General features: G+C 54.6%; 1 protein-coding gene across 3 annotated transcripts; it reads right to left on the bottom strand.

The window, feature by feature from the left end:
• Window positions 1-95: 95 nt before the first annotated feature.
• On the bottom strand, window positions 96-14,644 carry VARS1 (valyl-tRNA synthetase 1). 3 transcript variants are annotated; one of them, XR_009009501.1, is made up of 31 exons: window positions 14,456-14,643; window positions 13,839-14,260; window positions 12,476-12,610; window positions 12,242-12,380; window positions 11,887-12,011; window positions 11,717-11,804; window positions 11,413-11,513; window positions 11,150-11,277; window positions 7,220-7,384; window positions 6,892-6,973; window positions 6,280-6,399; window positions 6,087-6,195; window positions 5,900-5,994; window positions 5,571-5,661; window positions 5,194-5,318; window positions 5,006-5,109; window positions 4,761-4,919; window positions 4,555-4,645; window positions 4,332-4,437; window positions 4,176-4,246; window positions 3,961-4,086; window positions 3,548-3,652; window positions 3,397-3,465; window positions 3,229-3,307; window positions 2,977-3,104; window positions 2,439-2,594; window positions 2,081-2,287; window positions 1,886-1,997; window positions 1,710-1,790; window positions 1,465-1,620; window positions 96-239 (listed from the first exon to the last, which is right to left on the bottom strand). XR_009009501.1 is itself a non-coding variant. In XM_007193969.3 (30 exons), exons 2-30 carry the CDS (start codon window positions 14,223-14,225, stop codon window positions 171-173), a joined length of 3,798 nt encoding a protein of 1,265 aa, XP_007194031.2. In that variant the 5' UTR covers window positions 14,226-14,260; window positions 14,456-14,644; the 3' UTR covers window positions 96-170. The 3 variants fall into 3 exon arrangements, 2 of the variants coding, with proteins under 2 accessions (XP_007194031.2, XP_028017594.2); XM_007193969.3 differs by having other exon boundaries at window positions 1,465-1,790; window positions 14,456-14,644; XM_028161793.2 differs by having other exon boundaries at window positions 1,465-1,790; window positions 11,717-11,801; window positions 14,456-14,640.
• Between the last annotated feature and the right edge of the window lie 87 nt (window positions 14,645-14,731).

Below are 14,731 nucleotides of genomic sequence, written 5' to 3'. Positions count from 1 at the left end.
CTGCCCTCCTGTTCACATTGGCGCCCCTGAGGATTCAGGAACCCAGCCCCTCAGCACCCCCTCCCCAGCCCCACCACACACAGCTAAGAGATGGTTTTGTGGCAAAATATTTTATTGCTGCCATCCCCATGGTGGAACACTGGGAGTTATGAAGGTTGGAGCTGGGTGTATCACAGCATCTTCTGAAATAGGGAGATGGCCTCATCGACTTTCCTGAGCTCTGCTTCTGTCTGCTGGAGCTGAGGGTGGAAAAGGGGGTGAGTGGTGAGACCCAGGGCCAAGAGAACCCCAAATACCCACAGGAGCAGAGGGGTCAGGGACTTCCCTGGTGGCTCAGTGGTTAAGAATCCACCTGCCAACGCAGGGGACGCTGGTTCGACCCCTGGTCCGGGAAGATCCCACATGGCGCGGAGCCAACTAAGCCCGTAAGCCACAACTACTGAGCGTGCGTTCTAGAGACTGTGAGCCACAACTACTGAGCCCACGTGCCACAACTACTGAAGCCCGCGCGCCTAGAGCCCGAGCTCTCCAACAAGAGAAGCCACTGCAACGAGAAGGCCGCGTGCCGCAACCAAGAGTAGCCCCCACTCGCGGCAACTAGAGAAAGCCTGTGCGCAGCAACGAAGGCCCAACACAGCCAAAAATAAATAAATAAATTTATATATTAAAAAAAAAGAGCAGAGGGGTCAGAGTTGGAAAGATGGGTGAGGACCATGGGCAGGGAGTAGCTTGGGGGAACTGTGTGCTTGGCTAGCCTGCTTTCCCTTAATTCCCCACCTCCCTGTTCTCTTCCACCATCACTGGTCTCCTGGGTCCTGTCTTTTCCCAGAGTGGTCCGTTCCCAAAGACAAAGGGGCTTCAGAGCTCATGTGTGCCACCCAGTGGCTAAGCCCCAGCCAATGACTGGGGAAGTAGAGCACAGTGGTTAGGAACAGAGGCTCTGAGGGGCCCTTAGCCTTCATCTGGAAAACGGTGTTGCTAATACTGCCCTGCCATGAGAGGGCTACTGGGACAATCACATGACACAACCCTGCTCAGCCGCCAAGGCTCTGTAACTCTTAGCCTCCACTCATGTTTCTCTTTTTGTCCCTGTGGTTTACCCCATGGCTCCTCCCTGGAGGGGTCCCAGGTGATCTGCTAAGCTTCCTGACTGCATTGGGTCAGTCCCGATCCCAGCCCCCCGGCACGTGGATGCCAAGTTCTGGGAACCGAGTGGTGCACGAGGGGTCTGGCTGGGAGGAAGGATGGATGGATGGTCTGCTTCCATCTTCAACTTGCTGTGTGACCCTGGACTGTGCCCCTGCCCTGGCTGTTCTTCATGTGTAAGAGGAGGGATTACGTGGTCCCACCTGCTCCTCCATGGATTGCCTGGGGCCCGGCAGAGCAGACGCAGGAGGGGGTTTGATGGTGGAGGGAGTGATGGGGTGGGAAATGGGGAAGGAAAGGCCCACCCACACCACACACCTTGGCTTCATCCGCCTCCTGGACTTTGAGGGGCACCTTGACAGTGTAGCCCGAGGCAGCGCGGCGTTCCCGCAGACGCTGGGCCTGCCGCTGCGCCTCATCGTGCTTGGCCTGCAGTTTGCCCAGCTCCCGGGCCGGGTCTACCAGCCCCTGCAGCTGCAGGTGGACAGAGCAGCGGTCAGAAGCCAGGGCCACAGCGCAGCCCTGGGGTGCAGAAGCCCCCAGCGCCAGGACAGCCACTATACCCGCGCTGGCCAGCGTCTGCACACAGCCCGACACTGCTGACGCCAGGGCGCCTGTGGCCTCATCAGCCACTTCCAGGAAACCTGCGTGGAAGGGAGAAAGGAGACGAGACAGCCACACTGGACACTGGTCCCAGAGTGGGCTGAGGGGACGGGGGACACGGGGGCCTGAGGCTCACAGTCGGGCCGGATCCGGGTGAGGTTGTAGTCGGCACGCAGGGAGCGCACGGCTCGAGTGATGCTCAGGGCCAGCTCGAAGGCGGCTTCCGCCTCAGGGTCCTTCCAGGAGCACTGTGGGGTGGAGGAGGGGGTGAGGGAAGCTGGGGCTGGCTCTGCAGAGCTCCCCGGAGCCCCATGCCAGGCCATCCCCCTACCTCCGAGGGCTCCGGGTAGGAGGTAACGCAGAGGCTAGGCGGAGCTCGTGGCGTCCGCCGGGGCAGCCTCTGGAACAGCTCCTCGGTCACAAAGGGCATGAAGGGTGAGAGCAGCCGCAGGCCGACGTCCAGGCAGGTGTAGAGGGTCTGGCGGGCGCACTCGGCCGCCACCTGGTCCCCCCCATTCAGCACAGGCTTCAGGCACTCCTAGGGGAGGGGGAAGCACAGGGCTCAGGGCTGGGGAAGGCCTAGCCTCCAGCCCTCGTTGAACTGGTGAGGACCGGGAGGGGGACAGGCTGGCTCAGGGCTCATGCCAACCCAGGGCTCTGTGCGCCCCAGCCCCTCAGCTCCTCCTCACCAGGTAGACGTCACAGAGCTCATAGAGCCAGAAGCTGTACTGGGCGGTGGTGACAGCTGGGAAGTCGTAGGCCTGGAAACCTTGGTTGCTGAGCCTCACAGCTTCAGTCAGCCGGCTGCGGATCCAGCGGTCCACCAGGCTCTCGCGGCCTCCAGGCTTGGGGGGAAGCACCATATCAGGCAGGGGGCCACCATATGCCCAGGGGGAGGGGAGCCAGAACCCCATGGGAACGGGAACCATGGGGAAATCTGCATTCCAGGAGCCTGATGGGTCCAAAGCAACCACCATGTGCCCAGTATCTGGGGGAGAAGGGGCAGGCCCCCCTCCACCTTGTGGGAGGACCACAGTGCCTGAGGCTCTCCCGATGACGATCTGTCCCTATATCCTTCTGTCCCCCCAGCTAGACAGAGGCTCCTTGGGGGCAGGAGCCGGGCTTCCTGACTCTGTGGCTACAATCCTGACACAGCATGGGCCATGCTTGATGGCAACGATGCAACCTGTGTGGGTGCTGCCCACCTCGCGCCCACCAGGCCCTCACCTCAGAGGTGGGTGAAGGCACAAAATCCTTCCCAAGGCCACGGAGGGCAAACTTGGTGGCATTCCAGAGCTTGTTGCAGAAATGGCGGTATCCCAATATCCGGTTCACATCCAGGTTGATGTCACGGCCTGGGTGGAGGTGAAGTGTGAGTCCACACCGTTCTCCCTCCCAGCTCACGCCCAGGGCAGAGGAGAGAGGGGTGCCTCAGGGAAGGAGGAAGGATGCAGCTGAGACAGGTCTGGGGAGCCGTACCCTGGGACGTGTAGGCGCACAGTCCAAACCGGAGAGCATCGGTGCCACACTCAGGGATCCCTGCCGGGAAATCTGCCTTCTGCGGGGGAGGAGAGAGCAGGGGGAGTGTCCTGAGCCAGCCTCGCCTGCCTTCTGCCCAAACTCCAGCCCCGGGCCCACCCTCTGTACCTGCCCTTCTTTAGCCTTTTCCACCTCACTGGGATCCAGGTTGCTGTTCAGTAACTGGTCGTGGAGGCCCTGAGGGTGAGGTGGGAGTAGTCAGGGGCCCACGGCCACCACCCCACAGCCCTTCCTGGCCTGAGCCCGCGCCCAGCCCCACCTGCAGAGAGACTCCGTGGATAACGTCCAGGGGGTCAATGACGTTGCCTAGAGACTTGCTCATCTTCCGGCCGTGGGCATCCCGCACGATGGCGTGGAGGTAGACCTGCGAGGAAGGGAAGGGAAGGCCTGTGGGGATGTCTCCCCACCTAGACCCCAGTGCCTGTCCCCCTACCCTTACCCCTACCTCTGGTTTGCCCCCCTCTGAACCTCAGGCCCCTCGGTGTCCCTGCCAGCCCCTTCAGTGCCTTCGTGTGAATTAGAGGCGCTCCCTCCTCTAGGAAGCTGGGGTGCAGAATCACCTAGTGGAGCCCAGGCTGGCTTTGAGACCCCACAAGCCTCCTTGGCCAGGCCCACCCACAGCTGCCCGGGTGAGGGAGGGGACAGCGGGAGGGGTCTCAGCAGTCTCCACACCTCTCGGAAGGGCAGCCTGCCAGTGAGCTTCAGGCCAAGCATGACCATCCTGGCCACCCAGAAGAAGAGGATATCATGGCCCGTCTCCAGCAGCGTCCCCGGGTAGAACACACTCAGATCTTCTGACTGGGGGCAGAGCAGGGTGTGAGTGATGGTGAGCCGAGCACCCACCCCCAAGACTCCCACCCCACCCTGTGCTGGCCCCGGGAATGTACCTGGTCGGGCCAGCCCAGGATGGAGAAGGGGAAGAGGCCAGAGGAGAACCAGGTGTCCAGTACGTCTTCATCTGAGGGGGGCCAGAGGTCAGAGGTCAGACGGGGTAGAGGTGAGGATCAGCCCCCCTCTGCCCCCACCCCAAGGCCCCGCCTTGCCTTGCTGGAGACTGATCTTGTCAGGGGACACTCCAAACTCCTTGGCTGCCTTCTCCAGAGCCTCGGCCTTGGTGCGCCCACTCACCCAGTACCGCCCATCAGGGTCCTGCCACAGGTGGAGTGAGTATCCAAGGGGGCACCTCTGCCTGTCCCCCCACCAAGATCCAATGAACCCAGAGCCCCCCCAGGATGTGCCAGTACCCAGCCCTGGCCCAGTTCTCACCTCCCCTGGGGGTACAGCTGGGTCACTGACAGTGACGAAGTAGGCTGGGATGCGATGGCCCCACCAGAGCTGCCGGGAGATGCACCAGTCCCTGCAAGTGGCAGGGGGGAGGGGAGGGAATCAAGGAAGGGCAGGAGGTGCACCGGCCTCTACCCCGCTCAGCCCCTCGCCCGGTCGCCCTCCCCACATCGAGGGGCCTGACGCACCGGATGTTGTCCATCCAGGCATGCCATGTCCGTTGATGGGCCTCGGGCAGGATACAGAGGTCGCCCCGTGTCACAGCAGCGCTGGCGGCCTGGGCCATTTCCCCACAGCGCACGTACCACTGCGGCCGCAGGAGAGGCTCCACCACGTCCTTGGAGCGGCTGCAGGTACATGTGGGTGGGGAGGCTGGGTGGTGAGCACCCCGAGAAACCCATCCCCTCCCCACTTCCCTGGCTTCCACCCTCACTTGCAAAGTGGCACCACCATGGGGTTGTCCTCAATGCCACGGAACAGTCCCCGCTCCTTCAGCGCCGCCAGCACTGCCTTTCTGGCCTCAAACCTGGGCAGACCCTGGATGGGAGACAGGCGCTGTCACGGCCGTGCCAGGTACCCCGCTGTCTCCTGAGCCAGCCACCATGCCCCAGGCAGTCTCACCAGGAAAGGTGGGGGCACGTTGACAAGGGCCCCTTGGGCGTCCATGATGCTGATGGCCTCCAGCCCATGCCGCTGCCCAACCTCATAGTCATTCTGGTCGTGTGCAGGGGTGATCTTCACCGCGCCTGGGGTGTACGTGGGGGTGCCAGGGTCACGAGGGACTCAGAAGAGTCTCTGCCCACACGCACCCCCCTTTTGCCGACGGATGTGGCTCTCAGACCACCCCTGTCCCCCATCCCCCTCACACAGTCCCCTGAGAAGCAGCCCAACTCCTGCCTGCTCAGGTGAAGCTTATTTTCTTCTTTGAGAGGGAAGATGCACAGCAGGAGTGTGCCTCATGGCTCCTTCCTCTCCCCACAGGACAGCCCTGCACTCACCTGTGCCAAACTCCATGTCCACAAAATCATCGAAGACGATGGGAAGGCTCCGAGACACGAATGGGTGGATCACGCTCTTCCCCTTCAGGTGCTGGGGACAGAGGAAGATGCCAAAAACGCACAAAGGGCTGGGCCTGACTCCCTCCTACGCAGGGTCCTGGCTTCCTAACACCCAAATTCCATCTACATGGCCAGAAAACAGCCAGCGGATGAGTTTCTGATCCAATTTCTCTCATCAGCCGGGGGTCTCAGCGCCCATCCCCCCACGTAGCGTGGGGGCCGCTTCAGCCAGCATTCATCCCCCAACTGCGGGCAGCACACCACCACACCTGGTATCTGGGGTCTTTGGGGTGCACAGCTACGGCCACGTCTCCCAGCATCGTCTCAATCCGAGTTGTTGCCACCAGCACCTCCTCGTCGCTGTCTGGGGTGACAGGAGGCCTTGTGGGCTCAGCGCTGGGCCCTTCCCGCCCCCCAGCCAACCCAGCCCAGGACCCTGGTGCCCCTGGCTCCTACCTGAGCCTTGGACCTTGTAAGCAAAGGAGATGAGGACCCCAAACTCCACCTTCTCCTTGTAGCCAGGCACAGAGAGCAGGGTGCGACCTGTCAACTCCTTCTTATCCACCTGTGAGGCGGAGATTAAGAAGAGTGGCCCAGGGGCTGGGGCTGGGGATGGAGATGGGGAGAGCTGGGGAGGGAAGGGGCACACCTCGATGTCCGAGATGGCAGAGTTGAGGGTGCAGGACCAGTTGACAAGGCGGGTACTACGGTAGATGACTCCTTCCTCATGGAGCTGGACAAAGGCCTCCGTCACGGCTGCTGACAGTTTCTAGGGGGGAACAGGGGGAGCCAGAGATGGGCCTCGGTGTCAAGGCAGCAGGGGCCAGTGAGACCCGGCCGGCCCAGAGCCCCACTGCCCGGCACACAGACCCCTTTAGGGGCTAGAGGAGAGAAGTACTTTTCTTGAGGGGGAGAGGGCACTATGGGAACACAGATTGGCAACAGCCTGGTGATACTGGAGATGGCAGGGAAACCACTCAGCTAGGGACAGGTGCTAGTGCAGAAAATCCTGGGGGTTCAGGCTCCAGGGGAGGGTGAGGCCCCATCATGTGCCCCTGGAAGGAATCTGAGCTCCTAAGGTGGGTGACAGGTAACACAAAGGGCCATGACACGGGGTAGAAAGTGGCATTTGCAGCTGAGCCCTAGTGGTTTCCTACGAGTGGGCCACCTCCTGGGGGAGGGCCCTGGGCATATGCTCTCTTCTGTGGGGAGCTTCCTACTCCTACCCCAGCCCCGAGACCCGCCCCCTACTCCTACTCACAGGATCCATGGTGAAACAGGCTCGATTCCAGTCCAAGGAGCTGCCAAGCTTCTTCAGCTGGTGGTAAATCCGGTCACCTTTCCTGGAAGCAGACAGACAGGCCGGGATCAGCAATCAGGCCTGGGCTGGAGGGAGACATCAGGCAGCTAATGGGGCAGAATGTGGGGATCACTCATCCCTCTGAAATGGACGTGGGCCCTGGGGCCAAATGACCCTCAGCCTCTGTGGGAGGGTCTGACCCTGCAGCCAGGTTGCAGGTGACAGAAATCTTATCTGGACAGGGGACAGGGAAGCAGGGTTGTGATGCCTGCAGGGACGCTGCACTCACTCCTCCTTCCACTTCCAGACCTCCCGCAGAAAGGCCTCTCGGCCCAGCTGGTGCCGACTCAGCCCCTGCTCGCGCCAGAGTTTCTTCTCCACCACCACCTGGGTGGCAATGCCCGCGTGGTCACAGCCAGGATTCCACAGGGTGGTCTCCCCGCGCATGCGGTGCCTGTGGGAGGAGCACGGAGGAGCAGAGGTGAGCGGGCGGTAGAGCTGCCCCGAAGGAGGAAGGGACTCCAGGCAGGCAGTCGGTGAACTCGAGAAAGAGAGGGGCGATGGGGCAGGACTCTCCCAACTCTAAAATCATTGTCAGGCAGAGATGTGTGAGGACAGCCAAGGCAATTTGGCAAAAGAAGGACAAAGAGGAGGCTCTCGCCCAGCTAGATATCAACACATATGAGAAAGTTATGATTATTAAAAGAAGTTTTCACAGGAACTAGGAAAAAAGTTATAGATTAAGGAAACAAAACAGTGACTGGAAACAGATTCAAGCATATTTAGTATTTGTTAAAGGTGGCATTTCATATCAGTGGAGAAAGGACAAACTATTCAATAAATTTGTTTGGGACACTAGCTAATTGGTTGGAAAAATCGCCCTACTTCCCCATAGCCACAAAAATAAACTTACTTACTTTAAAATCTAAATTTAGTTTGATTTTAATTTAGTTAAAAAGAAAAACCCTCAACTTAAGAAAACAAAACTATGAGAAAAGCATTAGAAAATGGTATCGTTTCCAAAAATTAAAAAAAAGAAGAAAATAATAGGTGATCATGTTTGTAACTTGGAGGCAGGAGAGATTTTCTTTAATAAGACAGTAAAGATTAAGTCAAAGAACATTGGTAAACTGACTAGGTTAAAACATAAAACCTCAGAAAAATAAAATCTCTAAGTTGAAATGCAAGGACTAGACTATTTTGGAGAAAATGACTGGAAGCTAGTAATATTTCAGGGAATTAATCAGGGGATGAATTAGAGAAATAGAGATGGTAGTATCATGAGTCTTCACCTACCATATTCTGGTACAAGTAAATGTAGTTTACTCTTAATCAAGCTCTGTGCTGATGTGGCCCATAAAGCATTAAACTGTAACGAACTTTTTTTTTTTTTTTTTAAATAAATTTATTTATTTATTTATTTATTTTTGGCTGTGTTGGGTCTTCGTTTCCGTGCGAGGGCTTTCTCTAGTTGTGGCAAGCGGGGGCCACTCTTCATCGTGGTGCGCAGGCCTCTCACTATCGCGGCCTCTCTTGTTGCGGAGCACAGGCTCCAGACGCGCATGCTCAGTAGTTGTGGCTCATGGGCCCAGTCGCTCCGCGGCATGTGGGATCTTCCCAGACCAGGGCTCGAACCCGTGTCCCCTGCATTGGCAGGCAGATTCTCAACCACTGCGCCACCAGGGAAGCCCCTGTAACGAACTTTTTGGTGACCTTTGAGAAGTACATTTTAAAGTAGGAGAGAGGACCAAATTAAGCTATTATTATTGTCAGCTATTACTATTGTTATTAAAAAATGATACATGTTTATGGGACTTCCCTGGTGGCGCAGTGGTTAAGCATCTGCTTGCCAATGCAGCAAACATGGGTTCGAGCCCTGGTCTGGGAAGATCCCACATGCCGCAGAGCAACTAAGCCCGTGCGCCACAACTGCTGAGCCCGCGAGCCACAACTACTGAAGCCCACGCGCCTAGAGCCTGTGCTCCGCAACAAGAGAAGCCACCACAATGAGGAGCCTGCGCAACACAACAAAGAGCAGCCCCCGCTCGCCGCAACTAGAGAAAGCCCGCACGCAGCAACGAAGACCCTACGCAGCCAATTAACTAATTAATTTTAAAAAATGAAACGTTTAAAAAAAAGAGTGGGGGAGAGAAAATTACTATAGAAATACAGTAACACTGTGTTCATACATTATTTTCAATGACTCATCAAACAGCATTATATCCATTACTTTATCAGTCTGTTTACCCCCACTGGGTTTAGATCTCCTTGGGGACAGGACTGTAGCAACTCCGTTCTCTTACAGATCACAGATATTCTTATATGCTGTAATGGATATGAACATTTTCTGACCTTTTCAAGATGTCGTTAAACAATACTATTAAAGAAATCAAGCATGAGAGAGGAAGATAAAAATATTATTTCACTAAAAGTATCTCTTGGGGAGCATATAAATTTGGCCAAAAAGAAAAAAATCAATAAAATGTCATGGATATTTGTAGAAAAACACCTTATTCTCTGCAAGAAGAAGAAAACGGAAAAAACATAGGTAGATAGTCACTTTCATTTCATTTTTATATCTTACTGGAGATACTTATGGCTGTATTTCACGTTATTTGTGATTCTAAAACACTGACATGAATCTATTCCAGTTAAGTAATGGGAGTTTCTAATATTTGATTTAAACCATGCTCATTAGAAAAAAATGTTGCTACCTTAAGCGTTCTGTAAGAAGTGTTAAACCTTTCCTCACGTAAATAATCTGGCTGTTATATTTTATACGTATTTAACACAACTCTGTTTTTCCAACTCTTAATTCCTTGCAAAATGCTAAGTCTGATGTATCCCAGTGCCCTGAGCAGAGCTGGCACATAGTTATGTCCTGTAAATATTTTTGACCAAATTAATTGAGTTAAGTAGGACACTAGAAAAACTTCTCAAAATTTAAAATATAATAAATAAACCCTAGTTTCAATAGATAAAATGCTGTTTTAAAATACTTTTTAAAAGAAATTCGTCACCTGAAATATTAGCCTTTGTGGTTGTTAACTAATCAAAATATTAACAGTGGGGGAAAAAAATCAAGTGCTAGAACAGGAGAAAGTGTTTATAACATATATAACAACAACAACAAAAATCAATAGCCAGAATATATACATAGAGTCTATAAAGAATCTTCTAACAAAACAATTAAAAAAGTAAACAAACAAACAAAGAACAATAGAAAGATGGGCAAACAATAGGTTCAGACAATTCATATAAAGGGAAACCTGACTGGCCAGGATACATGAAGAGACACAGCCTCACTAGTAATCAGCAGTAACAGAAATAACCATTTTCCCCCCATCAGATTGGCAAAACAAAGACAGATAATGTCCAGGGTTGGCAGGGGCACACCTCACATGCAACTCATGGAGTATAAACTGGTAAAGAAGCCGTTTTGGAGGGCAACCTGCCAGCTTCTATTTGTACTCGATAAAGGCATGCCCCTTGGACACAGAGATTTCATTTCTTGGTATCTACGCCAGAGATATGCTTCCACAGGAGCTTGAGAAAGCATGTATAGGAAATGTGCATTCCAGCAGTTTTCAACAGAGAAAAATTAGGAACAACCATTAATAAAAAAGTGACACCATTATGTAGAGCCACACTAAGGAGCAATGAAGGAGAATGAAGTCAGTCTACATATAAGGACAAGGAAAAATCTCTACGATAAACTGTTAAGGGTAAGAAAAATGTTGTAAAATAACAAGTTTGGTGTGAGCCCTTTATGTTACAGAGAAGAAAAACCCATTTCCCAAAAGGAAAACTACACATTTTTATGGGTACATGTACATGTAAGCAAATAGGAAAGGTCTGGAAAGATACACATCCAAGTGATAACAATGATGTGTGCTAATTCTTAGGAGGGAATAAATCTGGAGGAGGGTGGTCAAGGAAACTTGAAGCTTTAAATTTCTTACAAGAATATATTCACGTATTTCTTGCTAAATTCAAAATAATGTTATTTTTAGTGGCAAGAGAAGAGTTTGCAAGTGGAAGTGCTGGTTACTTGACCAGGAGAGGATGCTAAGTCATCAGATGGGAGTGACCCAGAGAGAAGTGTAGCACCACCAGGGGGCAGAGCTGAGGGCCCCAGTCGGCAAAGAGAAGGGAACCACAGGAGTGTGGAGCCAGAGAAGGCAGAGGGAACCAGTTGGAGGAGAGGATGGGAGCTCACCATCGGGTCAGGGAGTCCTGGATGGCGTTGGTGAGCGCGTGGCCCAGGTGCAGAGAGCCTGTCACGTTGGGGGGTGGAATGCACATCATGAAGATGCCCCGAGGATTTGGTGCTGACACACTGGAACGCTGACGGGGAGGAAGGATGGGTACTTACTAAGGCCTCATGTCACCTCTTCTGGTCCGCTCCCAGGCAATGTATCCTTCAGCCCTGTCCTTCCCCGCCCCCATCCCCTCCAGGCCTGGGCAGCAGTGCCCACTCACCCCGTACTCGGGCTTGAAGAAGCCCTGCTGCTCCCACCAAGGGTACCAGGCAGCCTCCACGTACTGAGGGCTGTAGGAGTCAGGCATGGTGCCACTGACATCTGAGGGGGAGGAAGGGAAGGCTCAGAGCCGAGGCTGGGAGCAGCTGGGAAGGGGACGAGGGGCCAGCAGAGAAGGACCTGGGACTCTGCAAACCCTCACTAAGCAAAGTAGTGGGAGCAAGGACAGAGCAAAAGGGGTAAAAAGAGAAGAGACAAGGAGGGTGGAGGTGAAGAGTGGAGGTCTCTCTTCCTCCTCCTAGTACCTTTCTTTTCTCCAGGTGGGGTTGGGAGGTCATAGGTAATGACCCCAGGATCCCGTTTCTCCCTTTTCTCTGGTTTTGGTTTCTTCTGCTTGGGAGGGAAAGGATATAGGCCCAGATATCAGCCGCTCACCATGGTACCAACCCTCCATCCAGCTCCACCAGCCTCTCACCTCCCCAGGGGGTGGCTGCTGCTGTTGGACCTTCTGCTTCTGTTGGAATTTCTCTAGCTTCTCCCGTTTCTTTGCCTCTTTCTTGAGTTGGGCAGCTGTCTTTGGGGGTGCAGGGACCTCAGAGCCTGGAAAGAGGCACAGAAATGCAGACCTGCTGCGGACCCTCCGTGAATAGTGCTATTACGTCTCAGATGGCCTATTTCAGCTGCCCAAAGGCTCCCCCATGCCAACCTCCCACCTACCCCCGCCCAGCTCCTGTCCCAGTGATTTTGCTATTCCTAAGAGAGAAAGGAAAGTGAGCTGCATGAAAGGCCCCAGAGGAACCCCTCCGCTCCCACCCTCCATCCTTCCTCACCTGGCTGTTGGGAGAGAGGCCTGGCCCCTGAATACAGAACCACCTCTCCCAGCACGGCCCGGAATTCTGGCTGCTGGACACATGTGATAAACCAGCGAGTCACATTACCCCAGATCCGGCGGGCAGAGGGGTCCAGGACCTGGGGTGGGGAAAAGAAATGAACTCTCCTTAGTCACCCTATAGTGAGGTCTGAGGGAACCTGCCCTCATTCTTCCCCAAGCCCCAATGACTCACATAACGGAAAGGCAGCAGCAAAGCTGTGACAGCCGCCAGGTCACCCAGAGTGGGGGCCTCTCCAGCCAAGTAGGTGTGCAGCCTAAGCCACTCTTCCAAGGGGCCCAGGGCCCTGCCCAGGGCCGCCAGTGCAGCCTAAAACGAGGGCAAAGGGGTATGAGATAAGGCTTGGCCCACCTCAATCCCCACCCCCACTCAATCCATTTGGCCTCCTTCCATTCCCACAAATCACCAGTTTCTTCTTCACTGAAATGATTGTAATAAAAATACTTCCCATTCATTCAATAAATTCCTACTGAACACTTTTTTTTTTTTTTTGGGCCATGCCACGCAGCATGCGGGATCTTAGTTCCCCAACGAGGGCTCGAACCCACACCCCAGGCACTGGAAGCATGGAGTCTTAACCACTGGACTGCCTACTGAACACTTACATGTCAGATACAATATACTAAGCACAGGAAGTTAAAGATTACATGAGGCAACACAGTAACTGCTTCAACAAATATTTATTAAGTACTTACTGCATGCCAGGCCTTCTCTAATGAATGAGGAGACAATATGAACAGATGGAGCCCCTGACCTGTTGGAATTTACATTCTAGGGGCGGAGACAATAATTGTGCAAATATATAACGTATTACCCTATTTTTTTCCTAAGTGCTATGAAGAAAAATAAATGAAGCTGAGGGGGAGAGAGACTCCCAATGAGGGGGGGGGGCTCTATTTAGATAGGGTAGTCAGGATATGAGGGAGCAAACCAGGATCTAAGTCATATATTCATTTCATTCATTCATTCATTCAAAAAATACTAAATATCCACCATGTGCTCAATACTCTGCAACGAGGGGGTGTTATAAGGGTAGTAAGGCACAGCTCCACTCAAGAAGAATTTAGTTATAATCTGGTATGATTCTCTCTCCTTTCTCCTACTTCCCTTCTTCCTCATTTCATTTCTCCTCCGTCTTCTCCCAGCAACTGTCATCTCTCCAGGCCTGACTACCTCTTCTCATCTCTCCTTCACCCAGTCTTTGCCTACAATTCACAGTAACCTCTAACTAACCTCATCAGTTTCAGATTCATCAAACTCTTACTCCGAGACTTTAAAGCACCTGGCACTAGATTATATGCTCTGCACACATCCTTTCACCTTCTCAACATGTTCTCAATTTTCGTTTTCACAGACAGAGGAAGACCAAGGCTCAGAGAGTTTAAGAAACCTGCCCAAGGTTACCATATCAGGTGGCAATCTGGAATACGATCAACCTTTTTCTACGTCTGACATGCTGTCTTCCTCGCTCACCATCGATTGCAAGTCTTGCTTCCTTCTTCTAAATTTCCCCCTTCCCCTCTGCGCTTCTTCTCACCTGGGGGTCCTGGCCAGAGCTTCGGAGTCCCAAGGCTGGCAGCGCTGCCCCACAGGCGGCTGGTATCAGCTCCGTGTCAGCGTAACTGACCCACTGTTGGACGAGGACGGCTGCCCGACTACCCCCAGGGCCCCCCAGGCCTGCTGGCCACAGCAGCTGGGCCACAGCAGTGGCGCCCCACACCCAGAGCCCACCGGGCCCCTGTTCCAGGGCGGGCAGGCGGGGTGGCGGAAAGGGAGTCCTGCTGGTCGGGGGCGGCTGGAGACAGATGCGGGGGTGGGCTCCTCCCCATCCCGGACCCTCCCCAGCCTCCCCGTAGCGAGCAGCTATAAGAGCTCGGAGGCTGGGGAAGGCATCGGGGTGAGGAGAGACGTAGAGGACGGACATAGTTATGCAGGAGGTCCGAAAGAGGTGGAAAAACCCTAAGGAGAAAGAGAGACAGGGTAAGACCGAGGGATCCAGGAATCTGACGGGACTTCAAGAGCCGAGGACCCAGCTCTCGGAGTGGCAATGACAGTGGGGAACTTCCCGTGACCGCGGGCCCTCGGGGAGTGTGGGAAGCTCGTTGGAGCCCCTCAGCGGCCGGCAGGACGGGGGTTCGGGCTGTATGTACGTACTGGAGGGAGGTGGTCACACTGAGCCTGGTATCCACCTCATAGCCGGGCGCCGGCCGAAGCTGGACTGGCCTGGCGGCTGGAGCCGGGGAGTCCGGCGGGCAGTTGTCCGGGCGACCGTAGCTCCCTGCGACAGCAGCCCGGGCCGTCGGCGCCCACGTGTGACTGCAAGCGTTTCCGGGCCCGCGGGTCCTGGCGGGGGCAGCCGTGCCCGGCCTGCGTGTGCGGGCGCTGCCCTGCCCGACCCTGGCCCAGGGACCACGCCGCCCGCCGCAGACC

Source organism: Balaenoptera acutorostrata, chromosome 10 (assembly GCF_949987535.1).
Source record: "Balaenoptera acutorostrata chromosome 10, mBalAcu1.1, whole genome shotgun sequence".
Taxonomy (NCBI): domain Eukaryota; kingdom Metazoa; phylum Chordata; class Mammalia; order Artiodactyla; family Balaenopteridae; genus Balaenoptera; species Balaenoptera acutorostrata.
Note: the sequence above shows the minus strand (reverse complement) of the source record. Positions and strands in the feature narration are given on the sequence as shown.

Coding starts and splice junctions, on each gene's coding strand:
- VARS1 (XM_007193969.3), bottom strand. CDS start 14,225: ATGTCCGTCCTCTACGTCTCTCCTCACCCCGATGCCTTCCCCAGCCTC. Junction 1,998..2,080: donor CCTACCCGGAGCCCTCGGAG/GTAGGGGGATGG, acceptor TCCACCCCACAG/TGCTCCTGGAAGGACCCTGA. Junction 240..1,464: donor AGGAGGCGGATGAAGCCAAG/GTGTGTGGTGTG, acceptor TTCCACCCTCAG/CTCCAGCAGACAGAAGCAGA.